Raw genomic sequence first — 13703 nt, 5'->3', positions numbered from 1 at the left:
CCACCATGATGGTCCGAGTCACGCCTCTAACCGTCAGAAATGAAAGCACATCGCCAGGAGAGCTACCCTCGGAGATGAAATTACCCCACCATGTACCTCGTAAGCGCAACCTCGACCACTCAGACAAGAGTGCCCGACTAAGAAGAAGATACTAAGTGCCAAAGATACCAAGGATTTCCATAAAATGAATAAATAATAGGTCAATACTAGGACGTCATTTGGCTGAAACGAACGAACAAGTTTCTTGCCTGTGCAAATAAAGAAATGACCACATTGCTCTTGCTCCACCCTGCTACGAGATTTTGGATCCTGAGTCCCTCGTGCGAAATCTACATAGTACATGCTATGATTGTAGGCTCGGCTCTAAGACCTGTGTGATCGCAATCGCATCTAAATCCGGAACTTTCGTGACAACGCTTATCGTCAACCAAAAGGCCTGCTAATGACTCGCTAATTGTCCCATTGATCCATCACAAAGCCCGACCTTAACGCCCTTTATAATTATTTACTTTGTAGTCTTAATTGGACAATTAATAGAGATCAGTGCACGATATTATCAGGTTGAGAATAACGCGTTGGATAGCGCACGAAGCTTTGCGCAGAGACTGAAAGATTCCACCTACTTAGTGAACTAACAAATTCATTATTAGGGGACGTGTATGCCCTGAATGTGGCCATACGTCACAAAAATGTAGGTAAAGCTTATCCTATCAAGGTCATAGCACACTTATCAACCTGGAAAGGGTTCACACCGTATCACATTTACGTACGGTGCGGATAGTGTGCGTTGCAGTACGGAGTTTCACACAAAGAATACTGACCGCCTGAGTTGATACGGTTACGATCCATTTCCGAGTTGATAAGTGTGCTTCGTCCTTAAAACGGAGCAACAACAAGACATGTATTGAAAATGTACAATTTGTTTTTCCTCTGATGAAGTTATTTATCAAGGAACTACAGGAAAGTCAGATTAATCAAATAAACGTCTGAATGCCACGCGAGCGAAGCCGCGGGCGGAAAGCTAGTCTTTCAATTAGGGTAACCCGGAAAATGTAGGTAAGTTAACAAAGGTAGTAGATACAGTCAGCATCAAACAGTTCGTGACAGATATAGTCTACTTTTGTAACGAACTAATTGACGCCGACTGTACCTACCAATGAAAGAAAGAATATTAGTTTTCTTCTTAGTTATAACTACAGAATATTAGGTAATTTCTTTGGTGGGTTTAACTTAAAAGACTTAAATTTAATCTCTCCTTAATTTTCAATCGAGTTTTGTAATATCCACGTATCTTTTTCTGCGTGACAAAGCAGTTTAAAAGCTTGATATTATATATAATATATCAAGCTTTTAAACTGCTTTGTCACGACGTCTGCTTGAAAAGTAATGATACAAATCGTATTATTAATCAGGCACACGCACTCTCGTGAGCCTACGCAGCGCTAAGTCTATCCGATTAGTGCACTACATCACTGTTGTTACCGGCTGTATGTGGACTGTAAATACATTCTGTATTTATAGTTCTGGCATATTTATGTCCTAGTTCTGGCTTACAAAGTGATTAATTGACAGACCACGCGCCTAAACCTTGAATTTTTCCCCCTTTGTTCCTTTGATTCTTGTTCCTTTGATTTCCAAGAGCTAAAATGTGAAGTAAAGTTTTAAAAGAATATTGGAAAACTTGAGAAAAAGCCACGGGTGGTTGATATTTACCACAAATTATACGCAAGTTGTAAGAAAGCTTTATAAAAGAGAAAGCTTTTGCGCAGCGTTTTCATCACTATCCGATAATTTGTACCAAAGTAATTGAACTCGGCTGTATTTTGGGAAGTGTTAATTGTCCGGAAGAGAACAATACACAAAACAAGGAGTACGGTAAACACAAGAACCAGATTCATAGACAAAGGTATGTTTGTTTTCGTGGACAAGCGTCGAAAAACCATAAAATTATGCAAAATGAATTAGTTTCGACGTTACTCTACGTGGTCAGTTTGTTTATTGAATAATTCGATTAATTTCCGCGTTTGGTCGGGATTCCCTTTGATAGAATAGTTATAATGGCGTAGAGTTCGCCGAAACTTAAGCTTGAGTCACAAACTTGAACAATAACTGACAGCGACAACCGTTTCCTGATTGTGCCGCTACTCTATTACTTAATTAGGCAGGTGCCAAACAATATGGCATAACAGTAGATATTCGGAAATAATAAAATTATCCCATTAAAGCACGACGATGACGCAGAAATAAATGGAAATCTTTGGGGAAGGCCTATGTTCAGCAGTGGACGTCCTGTGGCTGATGATGACGATGAGTTACTACTGAGGGGTTTAATTCCCCAGTGGGACAAACAAATGAAGAATCACTCTGTATTAGGTACAGACACAGTCAGTGTCAAATAGTTCTTGACACCCAAAGTAGCCAGTAAGTTCGTAACTCGTCTTTGTGTTATCATCTTTTTGCCCACTTTGGGTGTCAAGAACTATTTGGTGCTGACTGTACTAGAGTTCCCATTTGACTAGGGCTTCGATTATTAGACTGTCTGAAAAATAATTATTATTCTATCCTTTGAAGGGCAATTTATTACGATAATACTAGCAGACAACATAATAAATGTGAAAATGGGCCGAAAGAAAATGACGTGGTTTGGACAATTAATTAAAATGGAGGGTTAAATTCGTTCTACATTTAGTGAAGGTTAAAGAAAGTTAATTAATTACGTTTCCTGTTGTTGCAACAAACAAACAACATTTGTTTATTTTCAAAAAGCCTTTAACAAAATGTTTTCTGAAAGTTTTCCTTATTATGAAACCCTAAGTAATAGAAGTCAAGTAAATACCCCGCGCTTATAAGGATAAGTTATAATGTAACATGCAAATAATTGACATGACAGATTGATATCTATGAACCAGGCTGATGCAAAGCTGACTCACTAAACTTGTCTGCAGGCAAGTTATCTCAGAATGCATTATAGAGGTGCGTTTTCCTTAGGTCAAGTTTTTTACTCGACTGCGCCAGAAGGAGGGTTATGTTTTTTGATGACTTATTTAAGCCAACTACAAGTGTAGCGTGCCCTCAAGGTTTCGGATCTCCTCATTTCTGATTCGCTCACGCAGGGAACCTCCGAGCATAGCCCGCTCCATCGCCTTTGAGTGAACCTTCATGAGGCTCATAGCGACCACGCAAGCAACAAGCGTACAGCCTTTATTAGTAAGGGTTATAAAGGTTGGGCACTCAGATCATAGAAATATGATCTGAGGTTGGGCACCTGTGCTCTAACAGATGCACACATGTCCACTCCACGCAGAAGCCGCGCGACCAGTTTGACAGGTTCAACGCTCGACGCTGACTTGCGACTTGCGAACTGCCCACGACCTACATGGGACAATGTGAAAGATTCGATACCATAATACCTACATTTTATAATCAACCAAAGCCATGTATGATGAATATTGACTGTGATCTGAACATAATGTAGGTAAATAGTCCTAACATTCCTAATGACGAAATACAATACTCTTATTATAAAACTAATTTTAACTCTTCAATTCGAAGAAGAGAAAACACCGAGAAATTGGTACGTAGTTTGAAAAGTTTTTAAAAATTATAAATACAAGTAATTTGTTTACTTACTACTTCAACTACTAGTATACTTTAATAGGATAACGACTAACAATTACAAAGTAACATTTACGTGTAAGTATTTGCCGCATGCTCTACTTTCTTTGGCCAAGACGTATTGAAAACAAGCGTAACGATCGATAGTTTCAAGTTTACTCGTAATAATAGTGTTAGAACGTCAATATCTTTCCATTTGTATGATTGAAAGGTATCTTTGGAAGTATTGAACTACAACCTACACTTATACTAATATTACAAAGAAGAATTTTTAGATTGTTTGGTATTGAATACACTCCGAAACTACTGGAGCGATTTGAAAAATTCTTTCACCGTTAGAATCCAACATTATCCCTGATGATAGGCTATCATAGATAAGTTAAGACAACGTTTTATTGGAGGTACGAAGTTCGCTGAGACAGCTGGTCGACAATTGACAATAAAGGGGTCAACATCTTTTCTAAGATTAGGTCTGTTATTAAAGCTTTACAAGGAAAATAATCAACGAAACCTGAGTCATATAGACACCACCCTTTGCATTATGCCTTATACAAGGAAATTGCCTAATAAATGTTCCATTTGGCATCTAAAAAGCCCCTCACTGACGTCACGAGCTGCGCGCGCGCCTTGAACTTGCGGGAGCGACGAACGGTAATGCATGCGGTTTGCTGGATGCTAACCGGTTACTGACGGCCGCTTTATTAGTTCTAGGTAATACAATAATAGCTAACACCATTGTCGCAGGGTTTTTTCGTGGTGATATATCAATTGAGGACTACAGGACAGCCCACAGTTTATTGACAGTCCAGTCCAGGGGTCTCCAAACTACGGCCCGCGGGCCATATCCGGCCCGCCACTGCCATCAATCCGGCCCGCGACAGCTTAAGACTAAGCCTATGATTGCATAGGTGGACAGAAAAAAGTAAATCGTTATGGCCCTTGCAACATGTAGAAAAAAATATTATGGCCCCAATGCTTCAAGGTTTGGAGACCCCTGATCCAGTCCATTCGCTCCATTTCGCTCCTGCATTGCACAAACCGCAAAACGATTGCACGATGACCACAAAAACAAATGAATACTGAATGACGTATTTAATTTTTTTACTTTAATTAGTATTGCAGCTTTTGTTTGCCTTCTAGGTTTCCCAGTATTTTTGGTTTTGCTGCTGCAACGTTATTTCATTAATCTGCTGTGTTGTCGATTAAAATCATAATGACTAATTTAATTAAAGGACAAAAGTGTGCAACTTTTACCACCTATTATGCCACTATTAAAAATAATTATAATACAAACATTCCTCTTTTAAAAAGACATTAAAAAGGCAAAATTAATACAAATATTCTACCTTTTAAAAGGCCAAAAAAAATATAAAAATATTACAAACCTTCCTTTTTTGAAAAGGAAAAAAAAATTATAAGAAATGGTTAAAAAAGTAATACAAATATTCTTCTTTTTAAAAGGCCAAAAAAAGATTACAAACCTTCCTTTTTTGAAAATGAAAAAAAAATAGATAAGAAAATATAGTAAAAGTAATACAAATATTCTATTTTTAAAAAGGAATAAAATAATAAATTGCAAAAGTATTACAAATATTCGACTTTTGAAATAGCATAAAAAATGTGCCGAAATCAATTCGACAAGTCATTTTTTTGTTTAACGTCCAGGAAATGCATTAAACTGCATAAAACCCACCAGCCGTGGGGGCCCAGCTTCGGCAGGTTATGTGGGGCTCTCCCCGCCAGAAGGGCAAGGCCTACCCACTAAAACCTGACGGCGTTCTCGAAATCATGATCAATGTTAGTTAAGTTAGTTGTGTTAATAGGGTTAGTAATTTAGTAAACATTGCTGCTGTGTTGTATACCTCATCACCCACCCACCTACAGCAGCTGGCGCGGAACGCTCGCGCGCCACCGCGAGCCCCTGTGGGCTCCCGCGCCCCCGACGGTTTGCCAAGCGGTGCCCATGAGGGTGGAGTGGTGAGGAAAATCAACATCAATATCAGTTGATAGAGTTCTCTCCTCTTCAACTTAATGCAAGCGTCACTAATACGATGACGAGCCATTTTGGGATCCCTTACAGGACAAGATCTATTTTATATTTTCAGGATGCTGAAATAGGAAGCTTTTTGCCTTCACATCCAATGTATGTATTCAAAATGTTTCAGAATGTGTCATAGTTCACACCACATCCTAAAGTCTTATTTGTGTTTATAAACATCTTTAAGTTATCAACTTTATTATATTAATAATCTCCTTAGTGTCCTTACATTTCACTTCAGTTCAATTTTAATACTCTCATTCGACACCATTCCTGTCGTGCTCTCTTACCACCCTGGAATTGTAAATTTAATTTACTTAACGCTATAAACAAACGTAAACTGAAAAATTGTTCTCTAAGATTTTCCAATTTCATTATTTTGGTTTACTTTGCAGTTGTTATTATTAAATTGATACTTTTTACAAGCTTTTATGAAACTTTCAATGTTACTACCTATGTTATGATGTATGTCTTGGGTTAAATATTGCAGGTTGAATTAGACGCATTTCTTGATAACCGATTGAGCTGAAATTTTTCATACATGTGTAATTCGGATATCAATCCAATATAATGATGACATGGAGCTGGTCTGATGATGGAACCGGAAGGTGGCCATAGGAACTCAGTAACGAAGCGATGAAACCGTATCGAGTTTGGGCTCGTTCGATTTGTCTTAAAAAGTACTCAGATCTTAAATGATTTCCAGGGTCTGATCTGATGATGAAGTTGGAGGTGGTCATTGGAACTCAGTAGCGAAACGATGGAACCCTGTCGAGTTTGGGCTTGATTGATTTGTCTTGACAAGTACTCTAGCTGTTCTTGAATGATGTTCAGGATCTGATATAATGATGAAGTCGGAGGTGGCCATTGGAACTCAGTAGCGAAACGATGGAACCCTATCGAGTTTGGGCTCGTTTGATTTGTCTTGACAAGTAGGTACTGTGGTCTTGAATGATATCCAGGATCTGATCTGATGATGAAGTCGGAGGTGGCCATTGGAACTCAGTAGCGAAACGATGGAACCCTATCGAGTTTGGGCTCTTTTGATTTGTCTTGACAAGTATTCTGGTCCTATATGATATTTCAGATCTGATCTGATGATGGAGTCAGATGGGACCAAAATAAAATCTTGTTTTTAAATTAACTCTACAAACTATTATTCAACTTATCTTTTATCTCACGATGCTCTATCTAGCAATCGAATCCGATACCGTACAAGAGAAATCAATATTCCAACCCCAAGGCGGTGTAACGTCTTGTACTCTTTGGTAAAGTCATCGTCAAATAGTTCGTGATACCTTTAGTGTTACTAATATTATAAATACGAAAGTAACTCTGTCTGTCTGTCTGTGTCGCTTTCACGCCTAAACCACTAAACCGATTTTGATGAAATTTGGCATAGAGACAGTTTAAGTCCCGGTAAAGGACATAGGATAGTTTTTATCTCGGTTTTTGAAACAGGATCGCCACCCGATAAAGTTTTTCTGTGACATACAAAAGCTAGTAGACAATAAGTACGCAACACGTCTTTGTTACGATTGGAATAAGGTTGTTTTGATAACTTTTTGGCCACTTTGGGTGTGACGAACTGTTCGACGCTGGCTGTAGAGAGTGCACGACTCAAAATTCCAATGAAGCAGAAAGCCTGTGGCCTTGATCGTGACCGCGCTGACCGCTCGCGCTAACATTATTGTTCGTAATCGTATCGTACTCATTAAGACATTCACTCTTTATCTTCACCACAGGGCACATCTACACGTAATTAAGATAGATACAACCTTTTGATAATGACTGTGCTGCAAAACTAAGGGCAAATATATTTTTTTAAGAATTATTAGTAACTAGCTGTGCCCCGCGGTGTCACCCGCGGTTAAGCGTAGCCTAAGTACTTATGTGATAATCCAGTTAGCTGACATAACTCCATACCACATTTTATTAAAATCGCTTCAGCCGTTTAGACGCGAAGAAGTGACAAACATACACACTCACAAACTTTCGCCTTTATAATATTAGCGTGAAGTGTGATTTACTCGTATTTCTGTACAAATTACTAATAGTCCCGTTACCCCTCGTACTAAGCTTCGTTCGTGCTTGTGTCACGAGTGGGCTCACCACAATAGTCGAGCGTCAGTGGGGTTCGAACTCGCGTTCCTCGGATGACGAGTCGGCAAGTCCGAGCCCTTCACCGTTCGGCTGTCGTGGGTTCATTGAAAGTGATCTATGGCGCTAGTGATGTAAATAGAACTGTTTTAACAGTTCAGACACATACTGCAAAAACGCTTAAGAAATGCAAACCCTACTTTTGTCCAGACTTCAGCGGATTATGAAATAAAGGCTGGTGTTGCTCGAGAAAAAATCAAAAGGCATTAATATGTTTCATGACGGAAACGGTCCTTGACAAATGACTGTAAAATTAAAAGCATTAGATCATAGGCAACCAAGTAGGCTGTAGATCTTGTCTCGAACTAGGTAGTAACTTGCAACGGTGAGTGATTAGAAATGTACTCAGCCGAGAGGCAGTGATCTGTCATGATTTGAATTTTCCGTGCTGCAATTTTGCATACAAACACAACTAAATAATGGATTAGGGTGACGACAGAGGCAGACGTTATGAAGTAGAAAGTAAGAATTTTAAGCAATACATGCTTACTCCGTAAGTTAATTCTAATTTTGCGAAAAATTTAATTACGTGAATAAGAAGAAGTCTATCGTAAATATTAAAGCCTTTATCCCATTGAAGGACAAAGATCAACTCGGGGTAACACAACTGTGGGGGTTTGTTCAGGCCATAAATCCTATCACGCGCAAATGTCATCAAGTTAAAAAAAAATGTGGTGGATTAATAAAATAATTGATACCTACTTTGTTTTAACGAATCGAACGTGACCTTCAAAAAGGTAATAAAATAAAATGTATAAGACCTTCATATAAATCTTGAACTACAATAAAACTTTTCTGTTTTCTCTTTCTATCTTTGAGAGAGTCGTTACCTAATAACTCTCCATAACCCAAGGGCTCATGGTTACTGTCAAAGCTTTTACATTCATTGTTTTACTTGTGTCATTAATTTTATTGTAGCGCGCGTCAAAAGGGAAAGGCGAGTACTTAATGGTGACATAATGTGAGACAATAAAGTGTATAAGTGCAAGTACATTTAATTACAATGGCTAAATGAGTGATGAATTAATTAAAGTTATTAATTAGATGCCTTTGATTTATTTTATCACTAGCTTTTGCCCGCGGCTTCACCCGTGTGAAATTTAGTTTGTCACAGATCGTCATAAATTATAGCCTAGGTATATTAATGTTAATCTGGGTTATAAACAATAATACTGTAAAGTTTCATCAAAATCCGTTCAGTGGTTTTTGCGTGAAAGTTTAACAAACATCCAGACATATACAAACTTTCGCATTTATAATATTAGTAGGATTGTAATAGTAGTAGATTACCTGTGTGTATTTATTTATGATAATTTTATGTAAATTTTAGCTGATCCATTTATATTTCGGTCATTTATTGATTACATAGCTGCTTTTAAAATTCAGCAGATGTCTTCGTATGTTTGTACACCATAACTATTTGTTTATGCTAAATTGCAGCTAAAAATGGCTTCATACAAAATTGATAAAACGCTTAAAGTAAATTTAAATTCTACTACATTGATTATTAAAATTTTCTGGCGTTAGAAGTCGCCTTGAATTCCCAACTTAGGCAATTCGATTTTGTTTTTTTAGGTATTAAAAAAAAATCTAGTCTCAATAAATTGTTCTGTTAAATTCCTTTGATTTTCTATTTGAGTACTGTTTCAGAAGTTTTATTTAACCAGTTGGTTTCCTGAGTCTCGAGCGATTTATCTTGTTTAGGTTTTCCGCTAAAAGTGAAAGGTGACGCCAAAAAACTTCAAGATTGTATATTTAGATACCGAGAACAATACACGCAAAAACTAGCCGATATGTCGATTGCAATCGATTAGGAAGCAAGTGTTAAACGTTTAGATCAGTCACTGATTAAGACCCCGTGGACTGCAGACTTTTTGTCGGCCGATAGATATTATTATTATTGGTTTTTGGGCCTTCATTTGCGCCAGCTCGACCAGGTTTGATCTATTGTAGCAGCCCTTGTGTTTAGAGTTCACTGCTTAGTCCCGTTGAGTCTATAAATTTCCAGATTCTTTGGAGCGTGATATCTGCTATCTCATCCGGGTGCATGATGTGTCGCCCGAGATGGATACTTCTTTTGTTCATAAGCGGGCCGCATGAGCAGAGAACATGCATGGCCGTTTCTTCTTCTGTATGGCAGAATCTGCACAGAGGTTCCTCGGTCATGTTCATGTTTGATTTGTGTTTGTTTAGTTTGCAGTGGCCGGTTAGTATTCTAGTCACTGCACAGGCTTTGTATCTTTTGAACTTTAGCAGTTCCTTTGTTGCTATAATCCTTGAATGAGTGCTTTTGACTGTTTTTTTCCCGATGTAGACTTCCACCACTCAATAGCCTCTTGTTTTCATAGGGCGCGGGCGGTTAGTAGCGTGGTGGCTCGTTGTTTGGTGATGCCACAGAATGGTTTGGTCGGCTTGTAATTTGTAAAGGAACTCCTTTACAAATTAGAACAGATTTATCGTCTATGAAAGTTTGCACATGCAATTTTCCGACTAAACTATCTGCCGACAAAAAATCTGTAATCTGCAGGGAATTCTCTAAACGCAAGCAATTAATACAAAGTTCGTGCGCGAATAGACTCGATCGAATTCTCTCCCTCCAGTCAACAGAAAAAAGTTAATTCAAATAAACCTACCTAACAAGATTTTCTGGAGCCTAATTCCAAATGTCAGTTTAATGTCACCATAATACCTAATTTAATATCATTAGATTCTGAATGACACGGCTCAGTTGGATCAACAGCTTAACGTGCCTGCATAAAAAGTAATGTAGGGACCTCTGATTTTGATATTAAGATTAAACTCAGCTTTTTTGTTTGATTTTTTTATGATTAAGCCCGTCATTGGTCATTGAGTCGACCAACTACAGGTTTGATTTTAAAATCCTGTGTTTTAAAATCGGGTTTTAAGTGATTGCTTAAATAAATATGGCTGAGAGCTGAGACAGTTTGACTTATGGCCAGTTCTTCACAAGCCAGGCACGAATGTCAAGGTCAAGTAGTAGCTCGTAGCTAAAATATCTTAATACGAGATGTTGTTACTTGCGACAATCGCGCGCTTTTGTCTCTCAAGCAACTGTAAATTTCAATTAATAAAAACATCAACGAAAAAGACAAAAGCGAAGTTAATGATCAATAATTAGGTAAAATTACATAAATGGATAAACAAGGGTTAAAAACTTTTTAAAACTATATGTATGTCAGAATAGTCCGAAATAGGGATGTTGAAGGTCAAAAACTATCGATATAAAAAATGTTTCATTTTGGTGAGTTCCCGTAGGTACTTTTCAGGCAAACGCAGTGAATCACTTTATCGGAGACTCAAAAATCACAACGAAACTAAACTACGGATCCTTTAGTCAACTGTTATAAAATTTTAGTTACAATAATTATTTTTATGTATGCGTGTTTGTCCTATTGGTTGTCTAAGAGAAAATAAAAATAAATAAAAATTATTTCGTAAAAATGTCATGTTTTTTTTTATTATCTTTATTTGTTTAGACTAATTAAATTAGTACTTGCAAATCGTCAAACGTGTTAGACAGGTAACCTGGATTTTTCAAGATGCATTATGTAGAACTAGCTTTCCGCCCGCGGCTTCGCCCGCGTGGAATTTTGTCTGTCACAGAAAAACTTTATCGCGCGCGTCCCTGTTTCAAAAACCGGGATAAAAACTATCCTATGTTCTTTCCCGGGACTCAAACTATCTCTATGCCAAATTTCATCAAAATCGGTTGCGAGGTTTAAGCGGGAAAGCGTAACAGACAGACAGACAGACAGACAGACAGACAGACAGACAGACAGACAGACAGACAGAGTTACTTTCGCATTTATAATATTAGTTGGAATAACTAATAAATATTTTAATTTAACTGAAATTGAACTGACAAAAACGTAGTAAATAAGTAACAATAACGCGTCGACTTCAGCACTTTCTCCTTACACAAATGAAACGTGCGTCGCTCAGAGACAATAAACAACGTGTCTAGTAGCAAACATTTAATTTTGCCACTTCTACCCATAACACTAAATTTCTTCAAAAAATTTTCTGATATAAAACTAATTTGTAGTTTTTTGCGGGGTACAGTAATTCTCTAACACGATCCCGGTGAAAAAAAGGATCCATTCAGGCAAAACTCTAACCATGGGATCATTAGTGTAAACCATTGGGAAGATAGGTAAGAAACATGTCCTAACGGATGGACGGATGGGATTTTTTCCAGTTTGGGTGTAACTTTTTGGGAACAAGCGGTGTCGTTTCGGATCCAGATTTTCCGTTTTGACTTAATGGCGATAATTTTTTGGAACTGTACCCTTACATAATGTTCTACTAAGTACAGTGGCACTTGTGAAGGTTGACCCAATTTTACCGAATATTAGGTAATATATTTTATGACGTCTTTACGCCATTAATATTTATATCACTGCAAATAAATATGGAGTTGAACAGAATGTTAAGTTTGCATAATACTATCTTAAATAATGTCGTCATCTGTAACAATTCGGTTCTTTTACTTCTACTGCTTAAATGTTTTTTTAAATCTTTGGGTGTCTACGGAAGACGAGCGTCGTGGTATCGCTGATAGGCTACGTAATTCGATAGGTTTCAGAAATATTTTAGTGTTGTTGTTAACTATTGTTTGCATTTTTTTAATTTTTAATGCGCAAAGGTGCAGAATTTAGTCTAAATTAATTTTTAATTTTTATAGTTTTCAAAATGTTGGTTAAAAGTCTAGCAACTTAAAACTCAGAGTATAGTTTGTGAATAATAGTATGGCCGACGTCAATGTCAGTTACTTATCAAATACAATAATATTGTGGCTTTGTACAAGTTACTAATTATTAAATCGATTAAATACCTATCTGCCTAAATTACTGAATCAATGAGATGAAACAATTGTAAGACATATTAAGATTTTTAGGTACGTTGAATATTAGTAGGTAGGTACCTACTACTTCTGGGAAATTACAAACATTTCACTCGAAACTAATTCATAACAGATTTGGGCGATTAATTTATAATAATGCATTGTTAATTGCTACAAGTACTAAAAGTTGGCACGTGCAATACTTATTCTTAATGACTGCTTAAAGAAAAGAGCTATTTTACATCTTCTCGAGATGTTTCCATAGTAACAAAAATAATGTTGTATTGAAACACATTTCGCAACGGTTGTTTAAGCACGTTTAAGTTATATCATTAAAAAAAGAAATAAAAAAGCAACAGGAAAACGTTGAAAAACTTAACAGATCGATATTCGCATTTTGACATCAAACAATAAAAATGCGCCGACCAAACGAGTTTGGATTCAACTCGTTTATGCCAGAACGTGGCTTAGACCAACTTTCCACCTCAAATTTCAACCTAAATTATTAAAAAACCTTTTTAAATATTCACAAATATTGGAACACATACCATTTGGAAAAATCCTATATTATCACTGTTTTCCTTTTTTTTGGCACCCATCTCGTAGGCTTTTCCTTTGTGGTTGATAAACCTCTTTGCTTGTCCCTTCATCACGATTTAATATTTAAAATAAACTTAAAAAAAGCACTGTCAATTGAGTCAATTCCCGCGCGCTTTTGACTCAAACAAGTAATTTGTAATGTCGCGTCTGCAACACGCGCGCGGCACGGGCGTCGGTGCGGTACTGCGCGGCCGCGGCGCGCGCCTCCTATAAAATACTTTATTTACAAATAACATGGCATCGGGAAACCCCTGCTATGCGTAAGCTTTCTCATTCACATTCAATTTGGCCGCTTAAAAGTTCGCAACAAAGGAGGTAGAAGAACAAATGTCTAAACAGTGTTAAAGCACAGTATACCTACATTGATTTATCTACTGTGGTTAAAGCATGACTTAGACAGACGCCGTAATTTTTTTTCTCTTTTCA

At 37.3% G+C, this 13703-nt stretch overlaps 1 protein-coding gene across 1 annotated transcript in view; it reads right to left on the bottom strand.

Annotated features, from left to right (window-relative positions):
* Positions 1 to 13473, bottom strand: part of LOC114359138 (multidrug resistance protein homolog 49) — a 60542-nt gene extending 47069 nt beyond the window's left edge. Inside the window, exon 1 of the mRNA XM_028313402.1 lies at positions 13226 to 13473. Within this exon, the coding sequence (XP_028169203.1) occupies positions 13226 to 13327 (102 nt within the window). The 5' untranslated portion in view covers positions 13328 to 13473. The remainder of the gene's footprint in view (positions 1 to 13225) is intronic.
* Between the last annotated feature and the right edge of the window lie 230 nt (positions 13474 to 13703).

This window comes from Ostrinia furnacalis, unplaced genomic scaffold (assembly GCF_004193835.3).
Source record: "Ostrinia furnacalis isolate ACB-3 unplaced genomic scaffold, ASM419383v2 OfSCF4239, whole genome shotgun sequence".
Taxonomy (NCBI): domain Eukaryota; kingdom Metazoa; phylum Arthropoda; class Insecta; order Lepidoptera; family Crambidae; genus Ostrinia; species Ostrinia furnacalis.
The sequence above is the reverse complement of the archived record's forward strand: the minus strand, read 5'-3'. Positions and strand labels throughout refer to the sequence as shown.